The sequence below is a fragment of the Cupressus sempervirens genome, chromosome 11 (genome assembly GCF_028749045.1).
Source record: "Cupressus sempervirens isolate cs-2001-9-10 chromosome 11, ASM2874904v1, whole genome shotgun sequence".
NCBI lineage: Eukaryota > Viridiplantae > Streptophyta > Pinopsida > Cupressales > Cupressaceae > Cupressus > Cupressus sempervirens.
Window position 1 is genome coordinate 650,548,973 of NC_143128.1, and position 26,052 is coordinate 650,575,024.

At 37.3% G+C, this 26,052-nt stretch overlaps 1 protein-coding gene across 2 annotated transcripts in view; it reads left to right on the plus strand.

Annotated features, from left to right (window-relative positions):
- The window catches only part of LOC149531447 (P-loop containing nucleoside triphosphate hydrolases superfamily protein), a 211,886-nt gene extending 186,084 nt beyond the window's left edge, over window positions 1–25,802 (plus strand). Inside the window, exons 7-8 of one of the 2 annotated variants that reach the window (XM_089810337.1) lie at window positions 24,673–25,094; window positions 25,228–25,802. In XM_089810337.1, coding sequence (XP_089666463.1) covers window positions 24,673–24,952 — 280 coding nt within the window. In that variant the 3' untranslated portion in view covers window positions 24,953–25,094; window positions 25,228–25,802. The remainder of the gene's footprint in view (window positions 1–24,672; window positions 25,095–25,227) is intronic. The other variant, XM_089810338.1, reaches the window with a different exon arrangement.
- The last annotated feature ends 250 nt before the right edge of the window (window positions 25,803–26,052 follow it).

Below are 26,052 nucleotides of genomic sequence, written 5' to 3' on the forward strand. Positions count from 1 at the left end.
GAGATGGACAGTGCAGAGCAAAGAAATGAACTAGAGCTACATTTACAGGAGGCACGTCTGTCTAGTATCCAGAGAGAGGGATCTTTCAGACTTTGGGGAGTCTTGGCTGGGCAGAAGGTTATTACATTGTTGGACACATGTGCCACGCATAATTTCATTGATGCACGATTTGTGGAGAGACGTGGACTCATTACTGAGGAGTTCGAGGGACTGAGAGTCAAGGTAGCTGATGGATATACTCTTCATTGTGATAGGATGGTACGAGATCTACTTTTGCGCCTGAACAACTATGAGTTTGAGGCGGACTATCATGTGGTCAACATGGGTGATATGGATATAGTACTTGGGATGCAATGGCTACATTCTTTGAAGGAGGTTACCCTGAGACTGGAGGATATGGAGATATGATTCGAGGTGGATGGCAGGACTCATGTGCTGAAGGCTATCTGTAATGGTGATGTGAGGACTATCTCATTTAGGCGGATGGAGAGATTAACCAGGCATAATGTTATGGATTGGGCAGCAGTTTGTACTTTGATGCCTACACAAGAGGAGCAGTATAAGGCTGAATATCATCCTGATATTCAGAAATTGAGGATTAAGTACGAGAAGGTATTCAGTGAGATTCCACTAGGCAGGCCATCAGACAGAGGTATCGAGCATATTATTGAGCTAGAGGAAGGCGCTAAGCCTGTCATGATCACACCATATCGGCACCCAAAGCGACTCAAGGATGAGATGGAGAGGACCATTGAGGAGTTGCTAGCTATGGGGCACATCCGACCAAGTAAGTCACCTTTTTCATCTTCTGTTGTTTTGGTAAAAAAGAAAGATGGAACTCTTCGGATGTGTATTGATTATAGGGAGTTAAATAAGAGAACCATTAAGAACAGGTATCCCATTCCTCGCATTGATGAGTTGATAGAGGAATTGCATGGGGCTTGTTATTTCACAAAAAATGATTTGAGATCAGGATATCACCAGATCAGAGTCCGTGAACAAGATATTGAGAAAATTGCTTTCAAATGTCATTATAGGCATTTCGAGTTTATAGTCATGCCTTTCGGTTTGACCAATGCACCTGCCACTTTCCAGTCCACTATGAGCAAGGTTTTCCACCATTAGTTGAGAAAATTCGTGCTGGTGTTTTTTGATGACATTTTGATCTATAGCCGATTATGGTAGGAGCATCTAGAGCACTTGGAGACGGTGTTGAGCATTCTACAGAAGGAGTCCTTGTATGCCAAGGAGTCCAAATGTGACTTAGGGATGACAGAGCTGTTATATCTGGGACACATCATTAGTTCAGATGGAGTGTAGATGGATCCTGAAAAGGTTCGCGCTATTGTTGATTGGCCTCCACCAGAGAACCTTACACAGTTGAGGGGATTGCTTGGTTTATGTGGTTTCTATCGCAGGTTTGTCAGTGGCTATTCACGACATGTGGCTCCCATGACATATTTGTTGCAAAAAGGGCCATTTGTGTGGACTCAGGAGGCACATAACTGTTTTATGAGATTCAAAGAATTAATGATGACGTGCCCAGTTCTAGCATTGCCTAACTTAACGAAGCCATTTGAGCTTCAATGTGATGCATCTGGAGAGGGAGTAGGTGTTGTACTCATGCAGAATAAGCACCCTATAGCTTATGAGAGCAGGAAGCTTAGAGGTCCCAAGCGTTCATTCAGTATATATGATAAGGAGATGTTGGCCATCATGCATGCTTTGTCCAAATCTAGACAGTATCTTGTGGGTAGCAAGTTTTGTATTAAAACCGATCATAATAGTTTGAGGCATTTCTTGGGACAGCAAGACCTGAATAATCGCCAGCAGAAGTGGATAAGTAAGCTGTAGGCATATGATTTTGACATCACATATGTCAAGGGAACTCAGAGTGTTGTTGTAGATGCTCTATCTCGAAGGCCACACCTCACTTCTATGGTTCAGATATCAGAGGATTGACTCCATTTGATTATAGCAGAGTATGCCAGGGATACATGGGCCTCCGATATAGTGGAGGGAACAATGATTGATACTAGATACACACTTGTAGATGATTTGATCATTTACAAGAACATGATCTACTTAGTCCCAGGATTGAAGGTTAAGCAACTGATCTTGAGAGCACTTCACGACTCACCGACAGCGGGGCATCTCGGGTACTTCAAGACTTACATGTCAGTTTGAGAGTAGTTCACTTGGAAGGGGCTGAAAACTGATGTTTTGTAGTATGTTTGAGTGTCTTGTTTGCTAGCAGAACAAACAAGAACACACCTATTCGACAGGGCTCCTACAACCACTTTCGATTCCTGACAGGAAGTGGGAGTGCATCTCCATGGACTTTATCACAGGTTTGCCCAAGGTACAAGGACGAGATTGTATTTTTGTGGTGGTAGATAGATTAACGAAATATGCTCATTTTTTCCCTATCACCACTACATACTAAGCAACTTAGATAGCAAAGGTCTTCTTCCAGGAGGTTTTCAGATTGCACGGTTTGCCTCAGAACATTGTGAGTGACAGGGATAGCCGTTTCATGAGTCACTTCTGGCAAGAGGTATTTCGGTTATGTGGCACTGAGCTTACACTCAACACTAGCTATCACCCACAGACCGATGGTCAGACGGAGATTGTGAACAAATGGGTGGAAGGGTATTTAAGGAATTATGTGGCAGCTCAGTAGCGAGCTTGGGTCAGGTGGATATATCTCTGCAAGTATTGTTACAATACTACATATCACATAACTATACAGATGACACCCTTCATGGCACTTTACGGTTATGAGGCACCTAGTTTCTTGGATTTTTTGTTGGGCGATAGTCGGGTACCCAGTGCAGGTGAATTATTACAAGAGAGAAAGGATATAGTTGCTACTCTCAGAGACAATATTGCTAGAGCTTAGAACCAGTAGAAACAGTATCCAAACTAGAAGAGGACTGAGCATAGTTTTGAGGTAGATATGGTTTACCTCATGTTGTAGCCATACAGGCAGTCTACTATTAAGAAGAGTGGTGCAGAGAAACTCAAGCCACGCTATTATTGAGCATTCAGGATTGTCAGGCGAGTAGGCGAGGTGGCTTATGAGTTGGAGCTTCCCACAGACATCAGAATACATAGTGTGTTTCATGTCTCATGTATCAAGAAGGCGTTGGGTCAGAATGTGGTGCCTTTTGCAGTATTACCTCCCTTAGATGATGAGGGAAAATTGATCTTAGTGCCAGAATCCATCCTGGAGAGCAGAGAAAAGCAGCTCTGTAGGAGGGTGATTAGAGAATGCTTGGTTAAGTGGAAAGATCTACCTGTGGAGGATGCTACTTGGGAGGGGGAAGCTATTTTGCAGCACCCGGCGTTTAGATTGCTTGAGGCCAAGCAATTTCAGGAGGGGCGGATTGTAATGTCCCCTCTTTAGTTCGACATGGCGTTAATCGTGGATTTTCCTATTTCAGACTCTTGTAGGTAGATGGGGTTGATGAGAGAGTCATTTTTTGGCGTTATTTGGTGATTAGATGGCTCATTGTGCTCTTGGAGATATTATTTTATTTATATTTTATCAGCACTTCTTATATGGGGCCTACATGTTATAATTCTAAGTTGAGTTGTACTTTTATTTTACAAAGTTATTTATTATAACAAAAGTGCATTATAATGGGATTTTATAATGGATGTTTCTAGAAGTTCTTAGTAACTTCTTAGAAAAGGATGTTTCTAGAAGTTCTTAGTAACTTCTTAGGAAAGTAGATAAATAGAGGGCTTGGGCTCCCATTTGGATAGACGGGAATTGATGATTCTACTACCATTCTCTTTGAGCATTTGTGCCACCATCCAGGTCTGCAAATATTCAGCATAATCCTTGAGAACGATACCTCTCAAGAGATTGCATAACTGAGGAAGTGAAAGACCTTCTGCAGGGTTGCACTTTGGAAGTGGTATTCAGCCATTTCAAGTTGAGCTTAACTTGAATACTCAGACTACCCGAGGGTTTGAGTTTTTGAAAGTAGTCCGAAAAAGTAGATCTGAAAAACAGGTCCGAAAAAGAAGTCCGAAAAAGAAAATCCGAAAAAACAGTTTGAAAAAGTAGATCCGAAAAAAAAAGTTCGAAAAAGAAAAGCGAAAAAGCAGATCTGAAAGAAGCAAGTGAAAAAGCCGAACAGAAAAAAGCAAAGTAGAAAGGCAGCATTAGAGAAAAATATTATAGCCATCTACAATCAGGTTCCTTTGGATATTATATGCATTGTTCTTATCATTTAGATGCATATTAGAAGGTAAGGCTGTAGGTGAAAGTTGTAACAGATTTAAGCATTATTCATGCGGATGTAAGCCAAGAGTCTTGGCCATTTCATATTAGCATTGTAGTTGACATTTTATGTGCAATAAAGGAGATATAAGTTGCTGGTCTAATATAGTGTAATTGAATATGTATTTATCATTCATGATCAGCTTATTAGTTTGCATGCCAATTGTTTGACAAAATGTCAATTTGCTGTAGGTTCTCTTTTTTGGCATAAATAATGTTATAATTTTGCATCTCAAGTGTTTGTCAAAATTACTAGTTGCTGTAGCTGCATATTGCAAGTAGTTTCAATCACATATATGCCATTGAATATTGTCAAAATAAGTTGCACCTTAATGTTAGGTCATTGTTTAGTCAATTCAGAGTCTTCTTGCAAGCATTCTTATTGATGCTAAGTGAAGGAAAGAGCCATAAAAGAAAATTGAAATTTTATATCAGTCATATGATCCTTGTATGCAAAGTGTTTTCTTGAACCTTTATCAACATTTTGGGATCAGATTTGAGCAGGGTCATTACAAACTTTTGAAATTTGAGATTAAATTTTACTTTGTAAAAGTTTTCCTATCAGTACTGCTCTGATACCATGTTAATTATTGTGGATCTCTGATAGATAAAACAATTATAAATAAATTCTTGCAAAGAATAACTTACTTGAACAATGCTGAATATCTTTGCTCTTCTATGGCAGCGATCTTGGTAATATATATGTTTATCCTTGTCCTTCAGCAGTAACTATAACAATGAAGTGCTGTAGACCAAAACAATGGTGATAACAGAATGATGCTTATACAATACTGTCGCTGACTGCAGGTACTTGGATGCCGTGTGATTGATGCTTTCCTTGTGGCAGCTTATGCACATATACATATGGGTGAAAGACATGACCCCGAAGAGTCATGTCTCTACGTGGCCCAAGGGCCAGGTAGAGACATGCCTCTTTGGAGGCATGTTAGTTTAAATAACAACCAACCTTTGCATAAGTTAGTGCTCGATAACAATAGCAAGGCATGATAAGAAATAACACCCGATAATAATAAGGCACGATAAGTATTGACACCCGATACAAGGCATGATAAACATAAGTGCCTGATGATTATGAAGTCTACCGATTAATCAATAACATGATCTCAGTACTGCTGCTAATTCATGAACTATTACAGGGATGTAAGCATATGTATGTGTATACGTACTTTAACATATATATATATATATATATATATATATATACACACACACACACATAAATGTATGCTTATATCTCTGTGATTATGGAATCAGTAGTAGTTTCATAATATCAATTAATTCATGTTTTGCTTCTTCTGACGCTAAACATTAACATCAAGTATATAAAGAATTGAAATATAAAGGAATACGCATACAAAGGGAATATTCCTAAAATGGGCACATAGGAAGGAGATCGTTAAAGCACCAGATAAAATAAGGAATCACGTGAATGTGGAAAAGACGCGTTAGCATATATTGGAGGGAGAAGATTGAGAGGCAGAAATTTAAAGACATCGAAGAAGCTTGTTAATCATACAAGGCAATTGACAAATAAAAAGCATCGGTTTTCAGAGCAATGAAGTCAACGAAAACGAACAAGCAGAAGATTCACGCAAATATGGAGGAGAAACAAAGAATTAAAAGTGAGTTAAAACAGGTACGAAGGATGTGGTGTACACACTTAGCACTGCATTGAATATAGTGAAAAGGAAGATGAGAATTGGCGCCTAAGGAATATATAAAACCGACATGGAAGCCAGCACATTAAATTGGTATAAGAGAAACCGATTAAACCCAAGAGAATACAAGTGGGTCATAGCCCACTAATATAGTGTTATATTTAACAATAAAAAAAGAAAGTACTAGGAGTAAGGAAATGACATGGTTATAGAGATATGAAAGACAAAAAGAAATAAAAAGTATAATATAAAAAAAGAGACCTAATTGAAGTTATCATTTGTAATTTTAATTATATATGAAATAATTACCTTTCATGTAAAGGATCTTGTAAATCTTTGAAGCAAATACATCCTCAAGTATTATCGATCATAATATAATTTATTTCAGATCATCAAATACAAAAATTTCAAGAAATTAAAGAGCTTGATCAAAAGGGATCATCACAAATGCAATCAGCATGACAAATATCAATGAACAACCAACAGGCATTAAGGATAACTATCATATGAAGGGAGATATTGTAACATCCAACTGCTTGGATCAACCACAACAAGACTTATTATCAATAATTGAAGTTATGAATATCAATTAGGCCAAAGATAGTAAGCAACAATTATAAATACAGTAATTTCAATGAAAAATCCATTCAGAAGAAATGGAAATAGAATTGCGCAAGTCATGGAGTAAACCGGCAAAAGGAAAGAAGCTATCGATGGAGTTGAATTTAACTTATTCAATTTATTGGAGACTAGACATCATTGATTAGAGAGTTGCTAATCAATCCATTAAGGACATCGATTGAGTAAATAATCTTAATACCTAGTCAAACTAATAATAAATATCTCATTGCATTAATATTAAGTCGAGTAGTGTGATCATAGGTAAGGACTGACTGTGTATTAAAGAAGAGTCACAACCCTTTAAGTGACACAACCTTTACAAAAGGTACACAAAGGACATTAGGAGCCTTGCAAGACATTCCAACAAAATTATTAATCTCTCTCTCTCTCTCTCTCTCTCTCTCGACACACACACACACACACACATCACTCAATCTGAGCATTTGGCGTAGTGTCAAATGTCGGTTGCATGTAGAAATATTAGAGGGAGCACCACCATTATTGCAAGCACACCAAGCTAAATCAGAAGAATCTCATCTATCATTGTTGCAAGCTGATATATTCAGATCAGAAGCAGCATCATCTATTATTGTACTAAGCATATCAAGACATATCAGAATAGCATTTTATCGCTGTAAGCAATAATATTATATTTGCATATCCATATTGTTATATCAGAAATAACACCATATCACTATAAGCAGTATTATCATACACCTCTGGATGTTCATAAAGACAAACTAGGAATAGCACATAATCCATCACTATAAGCAATAGGAATACATAACATGTAGCATACTTCATTTTGTTATAATAGAAACAGCTATTGATCAACATAGCATATTTTCCATTGTCGTATCAAAGAAAGCTAATATCATTTAGGAAGAATACATATTAATATATAGACCAAATCATCTTGCATATATCTTATTGATTGAATCAGAGATAGCAGTGATATTGTCTCATATATCCTACCAATTGTATAGCATAAAATTGTGAATTGATATCATAGTTTATTATCCTTGGTTTTATTTGAGACATTGAGGAAAGAAGTCTCTTGCAATCAATCTTTGCAAGTTAATTGTCGCTATTTATAACTTCTAACAAAAGGGGACATTAATGTTCCCTCGATAAAAGCTAAACACACCATGGGTTTTCTCTTTGATCTACTAATATTAATAGAAAAATTAAAGACAAAATGTAAAAGAAAAATGAAGTTTTCGATAAAGAAAACAAGAAAGACCTTCAAAATACAAACTTACCTAATCTTTCTTGAAATCAATAGTGGACTCTTTCCATTCCTTTGTAGACATGTCTAGATGCACCAAAATAACTATAGACGTCTACCCAAATGTGATTCAACAATATGTGTTTTTCTCAAACTCCTCCTTGGTTTCCTTACAATGAATCCAAAATTTGCTCAAAACTCTTCGTTCTTCTTCTTTTGCTTGAAAATAAAATAAAGTTACTTTTGTGGTGGAGGCAATTGTAAGTAAAAGTAAAAAATGTTAAAATGCTGATTTTTATGCATTTTTTTCTTCTGGTTTCTTCAAGATTAGCAATACAGTTGAGCTAGCACTTAGGACTCACACAGGCTTCGTGAGTTTCCAGACTTGGTGAGTGTAACTCACATCAAGACTCTTAGTTTAGGTGTGTCCCAATGTGTCCTATAATATCTATGTTGCACGAGGTTTGGGGACATTCCTGGTGGATGGGGATACATGTTTTCGGGACATGTATTTGGTGCCAAGTTTGAGAACACTGAGGGGATGACGTTGGGGAGTGGTGCTGACATAATGCTAATAAATATATTATTACTATTAGACTTGAAAAATTACAGTTTGTTTCAAAAGCTTAAAAATGTATAACATAATAATTAGAATCAAATAGTAGTATTTAAATGGAAAATTTCAAAATTGAAAATATGGATATCAAATCTAGACATTGTAACATCAATTTTCAAAATTGTTAATTTTTCATTTCACAATCATAATAATAAGATCCAATGCTCATCAAAATTACAATCAATTGATCGCCAAGATCCATCAATATTCAGAGTTCAAACTTCAAAAATAAAAAACTAAATAGTAAATCTTAGAAGTTGAGTCTAATGACTTAAATCTTCCCCAAACTCCTCGCCTAACTCCTAAACATCCTTATCATTTGAAATGTTGGACCCTACAATCTTATCCACACCAATACCAATTAGCCTTATTCTATAGCATCATCATCAATCCGTGTTGGCTCTTGTAGCTCTACATGCCATCTAGGAGTTGGGCTCTCCTTGTACATAGACGTGTTGCAATGAATTAGACACAACACACTATGTACTGCCAAAAGCTCTTGTAATGGCCCTGTTGGTTCCTAAAACCGCAGATTGGAATCCTACGAGCTTTGCCTGCTCGATGCTGGGATATCCAACTGGTTAAGGCCAACTTGATGGAACTGAACAATACGGTCCGAGTTCCCTGCACTTTTGGCTCTGCAAAACCGAGGCGGGTGTACTTGATTCTGGATGAAACACTTATATCCAAGACGCTTAAAGTAGATTAATTAGAATGCGAATGCGACAAAAGTTTTCGTAATGGCAAGAATTACAGAAAACTTTTAAATTTGCAAAATTACGAATTAAGAAAAATAAAAGAGTATATGAGAATTGTTTAAATAAAATTGATTATTATAAATGAATTACAACAAATGAATATATTAATTCTTTAACGGAAAGAAATGAAATAGCTGCCAGCATATGGATTATGAATCAGAAGTAAAAGACTAGTGCTTAATTAAATGGGTAATCAGAGTCAATATTATAAGTTGAGATGTACAACTTTATAAAGTTTTATACAATTTAACTATAAACAATTTTAATAATTCAGACATGACGGATCAATTATATAAACACAATTTTAAATTAGTCTAAAATGCACTTTAACTCCTGCGGAGACAAATTAGACATAAATACCGAAATAATAAAATATTTCACAATATTTACGTTTATCAAATTTAAAATGCAATAATGACCCAGTCCACTTTTCCGAATATTAAAATATTTAAAGAAAATAATAGAAAAACATTTATAAAGGACACAACTTAAAAAAATGAAAACTGTAATGCAAATAAATTAAATAAATACTTCTTACTGATCCGGAAATAAAATTGTACTGGAGACACTCCTTACGGATGATGTAGCCAATATAATTCGACTCCAGAATCGCACAAGAATTTATTCCATAATTCACCATCCACATGCATAGTTCAAAAGGTCATTTTCTTTTCAAATGAAAAATATAATATAACATAGAGTATAGCATAGGTAAAAAATTGAAAATATGAATATTGAATTGTCTTAAGTCTCTCCCGAGTTTGATTTCACATCATATATTTATAATAAAGGATGGAGGGACATTCCTCAACCGTCACACCTCTTCAATATACCTAATTCTAGCTTAATGATTATAACCGCAAGGATTATTTAATCTTTCCAATTGTTTTAGAGCATATCATAACTTGGCTAGACTACACGAATGATTAATTGAAGAGTCGAGCAACATTATTCCAAACACTCGTTTATGAATTCTTCACACATGGACGACAACCTCTTTATATAATACGACACATTTGCAGGTCCTCAAACTCCCGAGAGCTACTGACGACCATGAATGAGTCACCCCTGGCTTTAGTCAAATCCTTCTTCCATTATCCAGACGCCTGCAACAAATTCAAAATGATAAATATTAGAAATCAAATCAAAACAAATAAATCTCTTTGGTCTATATCCTTTTAATTTCTTTTTCTGCGGCATCTGCTCCTAGATAGATTTATTTGGCTCCCGATAATGTCATTAGAAGGCTTTCTTCTCTAAAATTTCCAACGTCCGAATTGCACCTGAAGCTTGCTCGAATATGGTCTCATTATTTACAAATGGTTTGCCTTGTCCGAATGTGTGTATCCAATGCGGCCAATGATTTCTTCCGACCCCTTATTGTCATTGATTCCTTAATACGCTGCTTCTTCTTCATAATGTTTGGCGGCTTCCTTTTTCATTGCTCCTTATGAAACAAATTCATAGGTTTTGCTTGTAAACTCTTTATCACGAGTCCCCATCCAAAACATATATATTCTCCACTGCCTGTGCTATCGACACTTGGTCTAGACACCCAATTCGGCTGGTAATGCCCCCTTGTCCCAATCTCCTTTTGTATTTGGCCTCGTTTGTAAGCCATGGGTCATCGAGGTAGCCATTTGCATTGCTTGGAGAGGAGATCCGAATCTCACCTTCCACTTCAGCTTCTACTTCTTCACAAGTCTCTGGATCAACAACTATCATCTCAATGCCCAGTTCTGATTGTGAGCAGATTCTAGCACAAGGCAAAAGGCCTTTGTAAGTAGGAGCATGGGTTTTATTGGCCCCCTCATGCAGTGGACACAAATGTGCAGTTTTCTGTAAGTCCATAAGATGGAGCCATGGCAGAAGCACTCAGACCATATACCTCACATTTCTTCACAAAACTTTCAATAATACTACCATATATCGGCTCATTAATCACTATAAGATTTCTAAGGGACACTAGATTCAATTTAATCTTTGGCTCTCCCTTTGATCCACTGCTCATGTAGTTTTGCACTAAAGGAAGGGCAAAAGATGGTACTGGTGTACAGGTAGCCTTGTATTTGCTCACCATTTCGAGCCACAAAGTTGGCCTTCTGGTGATGATGAATGGAGAAGTTAAAATACATGTTGAAACACTAACAATGATCAGTAGAAGGAACATGAGACCACAATAATGATACTGAGGAAGCCATGAAACTATGACACTCGATGGATCAAGATCATATGCTTTTCTTGCTGCTCTTACATTGTGTGCTGCAGATCCTTCTGTTAGCAAGACTGGCTTGGGGTTTCCCGTTGCACCAGAAGTGTACCATATCAAATATATGTCTTTTGCTTTGCACCCACTACACTTTCCCCATCCTCCATCAATTAACGAGGTCTTGAGTCCATTGGCTTTGAATAAGGATACCAGTGATATCCGCTGAACATTCTTAAACAAACTACCAAGTTCATTATCATATGTGTGCTTTGTGACACTTGAAATATAGAGCGGATGAGCTATGGCAGCCTTGGGCGGAGTATGTTGCAATCATCCTTGACAGTTTACACCAATCTTCCTAAAACAAAGAAACACATTTATTGTGGAGAATTTGAACATATGACTTATCTGTTTGTTACATGGTGGTTTTGAATATATCCTATTTGCCCCTAGTATGTGTGGATCCTTCACCTCGTAGGAATAGACTAGTGAAGCAGGATTGCCACTAGGTGCAACATGCATAACAGATGTAGTATCATTCCCTGTGATAACAAATACAGGTTGTGAAGATGATGGTATTTTAGACACCATTGTTTCTGTACCTCTTTTGCTGGGACTTGGAAGCTTATTCAATGTCCTTGTATCCTCTGATTCCAACCTAGATTTTGAATTCATATCAAGGACCTCGGCCTTCACACCAAGCAACTGTTACCAGCTACCAGCGGTTGAAATATTGATCCTCACAACCAAGTTCAAGATTATATACTGGAGTACAAATCTGGCATTTGCTGAAATAAGAAAATAATAACCTTTGACTGGAACAGATTGCCTACTTCATGCTAATGTATTTTAGAGGGTAAATATTTGCTCACACATACATCACTCCTGTATAAATTCCAAATGTCTTCCATATATACACTTGATGTTTCGTTGGATGTGGTATAATAATATTCATCTGCTTCAATCTGTGTGATGTGAGACCATACTTTGCTGATGTTTGATATCTCTACGATTAAAACATATGATCCATGTATTCTTAAAAGAAATGTACATACGAACCAACTTTCTTCTCCACAATATCCTGACCATGGCGTATTATTTGAATATAAGAGATGGGTAAGATCTGAAAATTCCGTCTTTGCCATGGTGCTTAGGACTAAAATTTTGTGAAAATTTGGGTTCCATCAGGCCCCTTGTATATATTTTTTGGATTTGGACAATTTTGTTATAATTCAAGCCACAAAAGGCCAAGTTTTAAACAATTATTTCATTTTCCGCAATGACTGTATTGAAAGAGATCTGTAAGTGTTCTTATTCAACGTGTTAAACAACATAGTAATTAATGAATCCAAGATTTGCTACCTTGATATTGATGAAGACTAATCAACATAAGTTTATTTCTCAGACAATAATTGTTATGGGATCCTGTTTTCTAAAATGTTCATTCTAAAGATATCAAGAGATCATAAATGTTATGCCTTGTCCTTGATCATTGAACAAATGTTGATTATAGAATGTGAGGTAAGGTTTGATTGGTCAATCATTGTAAGGTGTCTTATTGCTATTGTATTTCTTTTCTTTCCAAGATACACCGGAATATTTGAAGTGCTCCCATTATGGAGTTTATAAATAACCTAATCCAAATGTACACTTTATTTTCTACCTTCCTCTTCGATCCTTGAGAGACCAACAAGGATGCACTATTATATGGCCATTTGTGAATGAAGAGATGTAGTAAATGGACATGCCTTATCTCTTCTTAATTGCATCTTTTTATTATTATAATTATTGACTACTCTTTCCATTAAATAGTCAATCTATCTTTTAAACTAATTACAGTCTTTATCAGATTGTTGGTTATACATGTGTTTGTTTACTGATCGGTTGGATCAGTATTAATATCACTAATAATAATATTCTTTAATTATTATCAATGCTCAATATTAACTATCATTGTAATTGTGCATATGTTATCAATTCCTGGCAGATGAGTTTGGTTTGCAAATTGACTTTTGTCCTTGAAATATCATTGACCAATGTCTCATGGAAAACAATTGCTGATTCCAGCTATACTTACCGTATTTCTTCCTAGGATATATGCCTATCATATTTGAAAAATATGTTCCCCGGGATATGGTATGGCAATGATATTTGTTAAATTTTTTCCTTCTTATTATGCTTGCTGCATTGAATATTCCCTCATTGATAGTAATATGGTATCATTATATTAATACTGCATAATGTTAATGTATTGACTATTTATTATTTTAGTGTATATTATATTATTAATAATATAGTAGTTTTATAAAAAAATATAGTATTATTCAGTGTAACACCGGTGCTGGTGTATGTCAAGACAAGTTTCCAGGATGGGGGGACAAAAGGCCTCAATCCTAGTTTAGATGGGGGCACCACGACTTCTTGCCCCTCTTAGAAGTAAGCTTGTTTCTCTTATAAAATTCTAATTAGGATTGTATTGTTATAGTTTATTTAAGGTATTTTTCGTTCTTCATTTTGTATTTTTTGACATTTTTAAAGAGGGAAATGCTTGAAAGTTTCTTTGAGGTTGAGGGACTTTTAGGTGTCTCTGAGACCTAGCATACCCCAATGGTGTCTCCTCTCAAGAAAATGCCTCTTCTTAGCTTGAATTTTGGGGAAACATCCCCAAGTTGGCAGAGAAATGTTGTGGAGGTGGGGGTGCGCTAGAGAGATGTTTTGAAGGTGTCGTCCCATCCCCAAAATGTCCCCATCATGGAAAATCCACGACTTCGGAGGTGGGGGATGGGATGCATTCCTGTGGAACAATGTAATACTAATGTGCACAATGGCCATAGAAGAGGAGTTGAGCTTCACATTGCAGTTCTAGGGTTTGTTTGAGTTCATACACTTCATACTGCATCATTACTTGTAGGTTTTCAGATTAAACCCCTTCGATTTCTTTCTCAATTATGTTTTGAATGTTACAAGGTAGGGCTATGCTGATATGGTAACTTCTGTTTTGTACAACCTGTGATTTCTGTACTTGACAAGCCCTCATTCTCACTTTTGACAGTCATTGAGGGTTTCTTTCTTTCTTGTGTTAATATGCTTAAGATCTGTATCTTTGAGTCTTTCATTTGCAATGAGGGTTTGTGGCAAGAGTGATCATCCCAAGCATGTCTGATTGTGATGTCCCCTTCTAGCTAGAGACATCACTTTAGCTGGTGATTAGCCTATCAGAGACCCTCGTAGGCTAATAAGATTGGATAGAGGGTCACCTTGGTGTGGAGATCCTCCAAGGACCAAAACAGAGTACTCTTCTGGGTTGCCAGAGTTTGTTTATGATGAGTTTTCCTTTGAGTTTGGCTTGGTCAGGCTATTTTTAGCAGTTTTGGAGTTATAAAGATAGACCCCTGCTATTTTTAGAAAAGGGGTATGGTCATATGCAGTTCTATCATGTTAGCTCCCAGTCCAAACGACATTCAAAAAATGTTGAGTAATAATGGAGATATTAATGTTTATTTAGTTAAAATAAACATTATTGGTTTTGAGCCTATATTGTTAAGTTATAATATATAACTTAAGTGAGGGTCATGATATCATAAAAGGGGCCATTGTTTCAATTAATTGTGGGTCCAAGCTTATGGAAAAATTAAAAGGGATTTTCTAAGTTTTAATGTAATAACATTTTTTATGTTATTATTATATCTTTTATCCCACATTGAGCATGGAGACTCATTCTGGAGTCGAGGAGTCCTTATAAACAAACCTTGTCTTCCTTCAAGAGCAGGTTATGAGAAGTGCTTAAAAACTTTGCCTTGTGAAATTTCTTGAAGTTCTAGCAACAAGGGTTTCTACAAGTTTGAGAAGAATTCAGACTTGGAGGACGTAGTATCTTCAGAGTTGATGCAATTTGAGGGTGTGAAATATCACTTGAATTTTGCCTGTGAGTTGACTTCATTCTGGAGTCAATATTGTGTTTAGTAGGAAAGAATTGGATGAATCTGTTACAGGTTGGAAGGGGTTATAACAGCAGCTACAGTGCTGTGAACAATACAGCGCTACAGTGAATTAAAAATCAGAGATTTAATATTGCGGTTTTTGATAGGCGCTGCCCAAGGAGGAAGCAACCAGCAGCGTGGTTGCGTATCAGAGACAAAAATCAGGTTTTTTTCAACTATTAATGATGATGTTTTTAATGTATGCTTCCAGCAATAAGTATTGTACAAACATTAGGAGCCATCTGAATAAATGAATTTGATTAGCATTATAATCAGATTTGAGTTATAATTTGAGGTAGATTAGTTTTCAATATTTGTATTTTCTTTTCATCAACTCAAAAACCCAAAAACAGCTTAAAACATTCAAAAACAAACCAAAAACAATTATTACACCCAGGGAAACAAACAGTGATCAGCGTAGAGCCTATTTGGGGTTCTTACATTGGTATCAGAGCCTAGTTCCTGCCATCCTGAGGGTTTGGGGAGTCATATGCAGCCACCGGAAATTGGACCACACAGGTACCATACTCGTAGGAGAGCTCTGATTGAAAGAGAACAGTTACAGGAAACAGGAAATATGGAAGAGAGGCATGATGGTAGTCCACCTAGAAACAGGGGGAATAATGATGATCAAGATACTAGAGAATTCTACCGTGCTATGGTTACAGGGCAGCAGCAGATGGCACAGGCATTACAGGCACTCACTACTATGGTAGAAAGGATGAACCCACCTGTTAGACAAAATGGGGAGCCGAGAGAACAGGGAGATAACAGGAGTGCTACAGGTAATCAGAGACCACAACGGACTCATTCCAGAACAGCTGATAGGCCTACATGCCCTACATTTGTTCCGGAGGAGCCAGAAGAAGCTTCGGTAGAGGAGGCGACAGGAGACCCCATATTCACAAATGCACTCATGGCTGCAAATGATGAATGGGAATTATTAGCTCCGCAGGTTCGGGAGAGGATGACCTTTGAACGCTTTGTAAATCAGAGGAGAGAGCATTACAGGTCACTCAGACAAGATAGGAGGCCTAGAGGTCAAAATAGTGAGCTGAAGAGGGCTACAGGCAAGCTTACTATGCCTACATTTGATGGGAGTGGTAAGATGACAGCTCAAGCTTGGATTCATAAGCTTGACACATTTTTGGCACTGAGGCCAATGACAGAGATTGAAGCTATCAAATATGCCACCTTGCATTTGGAGGGAATAGCACATGATTGGTGGTACCATGGTATGGTAACACTTCAGCATAACCAAGTGACAGAATACCAGGACTTCGTGGATAGGTTGGTTGAAAGATTTGACAAAAAAGATTCAGAGATTTACTTCCGGGACTTGGCACAGCTGAAACAAACAGGCAACTTGGAGTATTTCATTGGTGAATTTCAGCAGTTGGCAGTCATGGTGCCAAACATTTCAGAGCATAGATTGATAGTTCTTTTCATTGAGGGCCTATCCGAACCACTGAGAGGTTGGATAAAGGCATTTGATCCTATTTCTTTACAGGAAGCGATGAAAAAGGCAAGAAGTATGGAACATGCAGTCCCAACAAACAAATTTCAGTCCAAAGGAGCATCTTCTAGTAAGGATAACAAACCATTTTATAAAAAACCAGAGAGGACTGATTTTAAAAATGATTCTAAAGATAAAACTCCAGCACCTTTTGACAAGGAAACATTAAACGATTTGAGGAAGAAAAAATTATGTTTCTACTGTAAGGGACCCTATGATGCAAACCATGATTGTCCTCTTAGGCCAAAGGGAAAAGCTAACAGAGTTATGTGGGCATACTATGAGGAATCAGAATCAGATAATTCAGATCAGCAGTCTGATATAGAGGAAATAGATGGTGAAAAAGAGGAAGACAAGGCTGAAAACTTGTCTAAAATGGAGTCCAAGGATGGGGAAGGAGATGGGCAACTTAGGGAAGCTTGTCTCACTAGTATTAAGCAAGAAGGGTCATTTCGGATGAGAGGAGTATTCATTGGACAGCAAGTCATAACCTTGGTTGATACAGGTGCCACTCATAATTTCATTGATGCTAGGATGGTGGAGAAGCGTGGCATACAAACAGAGGAGTTTGGGGGAATTAGAGTGAGGGTAGCGGATGGCTATGTCGTCAAATGTGATCGTAGGATCACTGGACTCCCATTGAAAGTTAATAATTATGACTTTAAGGCAGATTTTTATGTTGTACCTATGGGAGATACAGATATAGTTCTTGGGATGAGTTGGTTGCACAATATTGGTGAGTTCACTCTTAACCTCAAGGAGATGGAGATGAGGTTTAAAGTGAATGGGAAGACACATATTCTTAAGGCAATCAGGGATAGTGATCTCAGGATGGTCTCTTTTCGTAGAATGGTTAGATTGATTCGACATGATCAGGTAGAGTGGGCAGCAGAGTGCATGTTGATGCCATCACAGGAGGGACAGCATAAGATTGAATATCCCCCTGATATTCAGGAGCTTAGAGTTAAACACTCTAAGGTGTTCAGTGACATTCCACCAGGTAGACCACCAGATAGAGGTATTGAGCACATCATTGAGTTAGAGGAGGGGGCTAAGCCCATCATGATTACACCTTACAGGCATCCGAAGAGGTTGAAGGATGAAATTGAGAAAACCATAAAGGAGTTACTTGCTATGGGCCACATTAGACCAAGTAAGTCTCCTTTTGCTTCTTCAGTGGTGTTAGTAAAGAAGAAGGATGGGACATTGAGGATGTGCATTGATTACAGAGTGCTTAATAGGAAGACGATTAAAAACAGATACCCCATTCCCAGGATCGATGAGTTGATAGATGAGCTTCATGGAGCTTGCTTCTTCTCAAAGATAGATTTGAGATCAGGTTATCACCAGATCAGAGTTAGAGAGCAGGATATCGAGAAGACAGCATTTAGATGTCATTGTGGCCATTTTGAGTTTGTAGTTATGCCATTTGGGCTAACTAACGCACCTGCTACTTTTCAGGCAACAATGAATAGGGTTTTCCATCCTCAGTTGAGGAGATTTGTACTTGTCTTCTTCGATGATATCTTGGTATATAGTAGATCTTGGGAGGAGCACTTGGTTCACCTGGACACGGTCCTGGGTATATTGGACAGAGAATCCTTGTATGCAAAGGAGTCGAAGTGTGATTTGGGCATGACAGAGTTGTTGTACTTGGGTCACATCATCAGTGCAGAGGGCGTGTGCATGGATCCTGAAAAGATTCGTGCCATTGTGGAGTGGCCTTCACCGGTGAACCTTACACAGTTGAGGGGCTTTCTAGGACTATGTGGTTTCTACAGAAGGTTTGTGGATGGATATTCCAGGCATGCAGCACCCTTGACAGATTTGATGAGAAAGGGAGCTTTCTTGTGGAATCTTGAGGCACAGGAGTGCTTTGAGAAATTTAAGGGGTTGATGACTTCTTGTCCAGTGTTAGCATTACCAGATTTCAGCAAACCTTTTGAGCTACATTGTGATGCTTTTGGAGAGGGCATTGGAGCGGTGCTTATGCAGGAGAAGCACCCCATTGCTTATGAGAGCAGGAAATTGAGAGGGCTAGAGCGGAGCTTCAGCATATATGATAAGGAGATGTTAGCCATTATGCATGCTTTGGCCAAATTCAGGCAATATTTGGTAGGTAGCAAATTTTGTATCAAAACCGACCATAATAGCCTAAGACACTTTTTGGGGCAGCGAGATCTCAATGATAGGCAGCAAAAGTGGGTGAGCAAGTTACAGTCCTATGACTTTGACATTACATATTTTAAGGGGACACAGAATGTAGTTGCTGATGCCTTATCACGTAGGCCCCATTTGAGCTTATTGACAGACATATCGGAGGATTGGAGACACTTGATCCTTGCAGAGTATGCAAAGGACACTTGGGCAGCTGGATTCATAGATGGGACTATTCAGGACAACAGATACACCCTTGTGAATGAGCTCATCATTTACAAAGGACGAATATTTTTGGTGCCAGGATCAGTAGTGAGAAGGGTGGTTTTGAAATCTTTTCATGATTCACCTATGGCAGAACATCCTGGTTTCTACAAGACATACCGACAGATTAGAGAGCGATTCACATGGAAAGGGCTCAAAGCAGAGGTACTTCAATATGTTAGGGAGTGTCCCACTTGCCAGCAGAATAAGCAAGAACACTCCTATCTAGCCGGTTTACTTCAGCCACTTCCGATTCCTGATAGGAAGTGGGAGTGTTTGTCTATGGACTTCATCACAGGACTGCCTAGAGCCCAAGGCAGAGACTGCATATATGTGGTTGTGGATCGCCTTACGAAGTTTGAACACTTCTTTCCGATCACTGCTACATACACTGCTACACAGGTGGCAGAGTTGTTCTTCAAAGAGATATTCAGATTACATGGCTTACCTCGGAGCATTGTAAGTGACAGAGACAGCAGGTTTATGAGTCACTTTTGGCAGGAGCTATTCAGGTTGTGTGCGACAGAGCTCACTCCGAGTACTAGCTACCACCCTCAGACAGATAGTCAAACAGAGATAGTAAACAAATGGGTGGAGGGATATCTCAGAAATTATATAGCAGGGCAACAGAGGGCATGGGTAAAATGGATTTATCTCTGAGTATTGCTACAATACCACTTATCACATGTCTGTTCAGATGTCACCCTTTATGGCCCTGTATGGGTATGAGGCACCCAATTTTATGGATCTGCTTTTGAGTGACAGTAGAGTGCCCAGTGCAGGTGATTTGTTACAGGAGAGTCAAGACCTTGTTAAGACTCTCAAGGATAATCTAACTAAGGCACAAAATCAGCAAAAGCAGTATGCAGATCAGAAGAGGACTGAGCGGACTTTTGAGGTTGGAGACATGGTGTATCTTATGTTGCAGCCTTACTGTCAATCCACTCTCAAGAAGAGTGGTGCCGAGAAACTCAAGCCACGATACTATGGTCCATTTAGGATTATCAGGAAAGTGGGAGAGGTGGCTTATGAGTTAGACTTGTCGGCGGAGAGCAAGGTGCACAATGTTTTTCATGTGTCACGCCTCAAAAAGGCGCTAGGGCATCATATTGTGCCTTCTACAGTACTACCACCCCTGGATGATGAGGGAAAACTTGTTTTGATACCGGAGGCTATCATTGATTTTAGAGAGAGGAACTTGAGGAAACGTACCATCCGAGAATATTTGGTGAAGTGGAAGGATTTGCCGGTAGAGGATGCTACTTGGGAGAGCGAGGAGATTTTACAGCATCCAGAGTTGAGCTTGCTTGAGGACAAGCAATTTCAGGGAGGGCGGACTGTGATGTCCCCTTCTAGCTAGAGACATCACTTTAGCTGGTGATTAGCCTATCAGAGACCCTCGTAGGCTAATAAGATTGGATAGAGGGTCACCTTGGTGTGGAGATCCTCCAAGGACCAAAGCAGAGTACTCTTCTGGGTTGCCAGAGTTTGTTTATGATGAGTTTTCCTTTGAGTTTGGCTTGGTCAGGCTATTTTTAGCAGTTTTGGAGTTATAAAGATAGACCCCTGCTATTTTTAGAAAAGGGGTATGGTCATATGCAGTTCTATCATGTTAGCTCCTAGTCCAAACGACATTCAAAAAATGTTGAGTAATAATGGAGATATTAATGTTTATTTAGTTAAAATAAACATTATTGGTTTTGAGCCTATATTGTTAAGTTATAATATATAACTTAAGTGAGGGTCATGATATCATAAAAGGGGCCATTGTTTCAATTAATTGTGGGTCCAAGCTTATGGAAAAATTAAAAGGGATTTTCTAAGTTTTAATGTAATAACATTTTTTATGTTATTATTATATCTTTTATCCCACATTGAGCGTGGAGACTCATTCTGGAGTCGAGGAGTCCTTATAAACAAACCTTGTCTTCCTTCAAGAGTAGGTTATGAGAAGTGCTTAAAAACTTTGCCTTGTGAAATTTCTTGAAGTTGTGGCAACAAGGGTTTCTACAAGTTTGAGAAGAATTCAGACTGTGGAGGACGTAGTATTTTCAGAGTTGATGCAATTTGAGGGTGTGAAATATCACTTGAATTTTGCCTGTGAGTTGACTTCATTCTGGAGTCAATATTGTGTTTAGTAGGAAAGAATTGGATGAATCTGTTACAGGTTGGAAGGGGTTATAACAGCAGCTACAGTGCTGTGAACAGTACAGCGCTACAGTGAATTAAAAATCAGAGATTTAATATTGCGGTTTTTGATAGGCGCTGCCCAAGGAGGAAGCAACCAGCAGCGTGGTTGCGTATCGGAGACAAAAATCAGGTTTTTTTCAACTATTAATGATGATGTTTTTAATGTATGCTTCCAGCAATAAGTATTGTACAAACATTAGGAGCCATCTGAATAAATGAATTTGATTAGCATTATAATCAGATTTGAGTTATAATTTGAGGTAGATTAGTTTTCAATATTTGTATTTTCTTTTCATCAACTCAAAAACCCAAAAACAGCTTAAAACATTCAAAAACAAACCAAAAACAATTATTACACCCAGGGAAACAAACAGTGATCAGCGTAGAGCCTATTTGGGGTTCTTACACTGATTTCCTTTTTAATAGTTATATGCTAGGTTGAAATCCTCACTCTTTGCATGTTAGCAACTTATAAGGTTTTAAATTCAGACTTGTATGTCTACCAATGTTGACTCGCTCCTTGTTCTCAACTTAAGTATTGATGGTGGTTTAGGGCTTTTTGTCACTAAATCAAGTTGTTGGATTAATGAAATATAACTCTTGATCTTCACCTTTAGAGGCAGATCTCAGAGTTGCTGAATGCAAAAGCCCAAATGTAGTTCAATCTTTTATTCTTATGGACATTTAGAGATTTGGAGACTTTCACCAAAAAACCAAATTTGCATGTAAGTCTTTAAATCTTGCCAACTTATTAATTGGTGGGGATACAGACCTTGTCATCATCAAGATACATGTTAAAACCCCAACATCTGCCAAAGATTCAAATGCAAGTGTTCCGGAGTTCCGTTGCACCATTGAAAAGATTTGCAGAGTTACATGTGAATCCTGGAAACTTGTAATCTTTGGGGATCAAATTCATGTCCAGATACTTGTGAAGTTTACACAACATAGTGTGTCACATCTTGTCTTTTTGTAATTGATGAGAGTTTCAAAATTTCTTTGTTATTACAACCATTTTGGCACATACCACCCAAGCCTTTGAACCCCATTGTAAGCTGGCAAAGGTGTGGAGCTTCACATTCTTGAGTAACATAATTTGATTTCTTAAGTTCCATACAATCAATGCAGTACTTAGTGAATAATCTGTAGGTGCAGTTGATTAGTACAAGAGAGAACTGGTTTGGGGAGTCATCCACCAATCACGTAGTTGTTTTCTTTCTTGAAATATCTTGAACTAGAATATTGTCTCAAATCTGATTTGGGTTTTTGATTCTTGACATGTTTTGCTTCACTTCATTGCATAATAATGACATGCAAATATGCAAACTAAGGATGTAAAAGAAATGATATATGTTTCCACGAAAATAAGTGATTTCAAAGACAAATCTAATTGAAAATGATTCTGATATAAAACATGCACTGCTGTTACATCAAATATACTGCTGTTACAATGCTAGAACATGTGTAAAACTTACATGCAACATACCCACATGATTCCACTCCAGTATCATCAAAGCCCCTGTGAGACATGATCCTTTGTAGTGTGATAGCTGTCCACAAAACTGAACAATGTAATGCACCTGTGAATCCTGAAGCAAATCCACTGAGGGGACTGATTTGGGTTCTTGTACAAATCACCAAACCATCTAGGGTTTTATTGGGCCTAAATAAAAATAACAATCTCTAGAATGCCTTCACAATTCCCTTTGCCCCCCTTTAATAATAGTCTTTTCCCTATTTTGAGAGATATTTTATTTCATTTCCCTCCAAAATTCAATTTTATATTATAATTTAAAGTCGACATTGTAATAAAGTCACTTTATTAATTAATTGACTTTGTTGAAGTCACTTGTAATAAATAAATTCAAATTTCTAATCAAATGGAGTAAAATAGTCATTTTCCAAATATTAAATTTATTTAGACAACTTTAAAAAAGTTAATTTATTTCGCCAACATTTTGGTACATTGTACTTCTTGCAAATGGTAATCATTGCTGGTGTGTCTTTTTAGTTCTTGTTGGATGAATTAGTGAGCACCCTATTTGCATTTCTGTCAGGGGTCTTGTTTCATCCAAAAACCATTTCTAGAACAGTAAATAACTTGGCGATGACACCATGCTGTGTTGGCACTTTTTGTGCTCTCATGCTTAGCTGTTCTAGTTGGCGTAAGATATATAACATCTTACCTCTGGTCTGCAATGGTGAAATGAAGGTGTGTAATAGCCTTGGTGGAGTTAAAAGGTCAACTTCTGAATGTTTGCATTTATGATACGAGTGAATCTATACGTAATTCTTTTGGAGTAAAAGGTTTAAGGATCATTGATATTGGCACAATATGGCATCAGGATTAATATGTATAAGAAGAGAGTTCTATCCACCCTTCTGTTTGGTATGCTAAAATAATTTACTAGTCACAAACGGTACCAAACAGAGCATTGCTAGACTGGTACAAAGCAACTTTGAAGGGCTCTTCACAATGAAAACTTCTCTAAGGAGAATTCTAGTGCTTGTAATCATATATTATACAGTCTTTAGTACCTCAGGCATGACAAATACCATCCAACAGAATGGTGCATTGTTAAAAATATGTTTTGTCATCCTCTGGAAAGTCTATTTTTTTGTTTAAATTTTATGAGGAAAATGCCAATCTTATTTCTTATATGGAAGAGTTTGCCTAATGATCACATTCTTTTAATTTGCATAAATGAACTGAAACGACTTAGTAGCAATTGATACTTTCCTGGCTTTGATGACTATTGTGGTCCTCTGGAATGCCAAACAAAGAAGCGTGGTATGATGTATGGTTGTAATATGCTTGATCCTTAACCTGGGTGAATATTTTATTGAGCTTGGAAGATTTTATTTTCAGAAATAGAGTAGGTATATTGAAATAAAATTAATTTTGTGATTTTGAATTCTTGACACAGTTTAAAAATGATGCAAGAAGGATCAGTGGGAGTTGTGGTGGTTTTCATTGTGTATTGAGTGAATTTCAAATTTAATAAATATTTCTAAACCTAGAAGCTATTTATTTTATATCTTATGATTGTTGGCATTTAAAACAATATTTGAATGTTCATTTATTGCGATATGATTTATTTCCTTCGAGGGTTAATGCATTGACATGCATCTGTTGTTCTTATGAATGGAATTGAAACAGGTTAGAGATTCTGGTAACAACTGAAACCCTACTTCAGGCAGATATACTTAGTGAAGCACAATTTCTCATCTTATATGACTTCCCATCATCTCTTCAATCATATAGAAAATTGCTGAGTGGAATGGCACGCTTTTCAGTAATGGGTATTCTGTACAGTTTCTGTTCTGGAATAGACGCACCTGTTGCAGCCGAACTAATAAAATTGCTCGATGAATGTTCGCAGCCAATACCACAAACTTTACGAATGTTAGCTGATGCAGCTTCTACTATTCAGTGCTAAACCTCTAGTCTTGGTAGTTTTTTGCAAGATGGGAAAATTACATCATTAAATAGTATAATATGAGATTAGCTGCGAATTGCAATCTGGCACTCTCAAATTTAGAAACAGAAGCAAATTTTGATACATAAAGTGGAATCACACGGTATGCAATTCTACTGTTCAATTTTAATTGAATCTCTGCAAAAGGATGAATTAGGTTCTTTTTCAATTCAATGGCAACCAATGTTTTCCATTTATTGGAAAGGTTATGTATAATTTACTTTGCATGGCTGCAGGAATCCCACTAATTTTCAATGGCCGCTGTTTCTGAATCCTTCATTTCATCATTGCGCAATAGTGCTCAATATATTTGATTTATCTTGGCAGGTTGAGGAGAGCAAGATACATGAACTGTTGAAGATAATTAAGATGTTTATTGTAAACCAAGGTTATGCCTCTCCCAGCATACACATAGATACGAGGTATCAAATGCCAAACACAGTTCCCCAAAGCTTGGATATCTTGTTATGATATATAATTGTTTGTGTAAACAAAATAAGCTGAAGTGTTGCACCCCTAAAGCAGTTGTAACAACAATGAAAACATTATATCACAAGGACAAGAAACAAGAGCTGTGTTGGAGCATGACTCTCAGCCTATTGGGTAAGTAGAAGGAAAATAAGATGACCAATTTGCAGGTGCATTAACTGGACAACAAATATTTACTATTGTTATTGTTTGTACAAGTCAGGCATAACCATGTCAAATTATTTGTCAAGAGGGAACAGATTTCTACATTACACTTAGAATGAAATGATTTCATTTAAGACAAACAGACAATATATAATAAAAAAGATTTTTTTTTGCTTTATCAAGGCTAATTTAATGATGTTTATTGAGTTGTCTTTTAAATTATCCTTTTAAAACAAATTGAAATTCTAAAATTTATTATAAGATTAGATACTTTTTCTCTGTTTAATGACAGTAGTTATAATATTTTTTCCTACAATTCTCAACATGAAAATGCACCAAGGAATATTTGGTTTTAAGAAAAAAGAATGGGAGGTATTTACAAATGAAATATGAAATGCCTTCCATTCTTTTTTTCTTAAAGTGAAAAT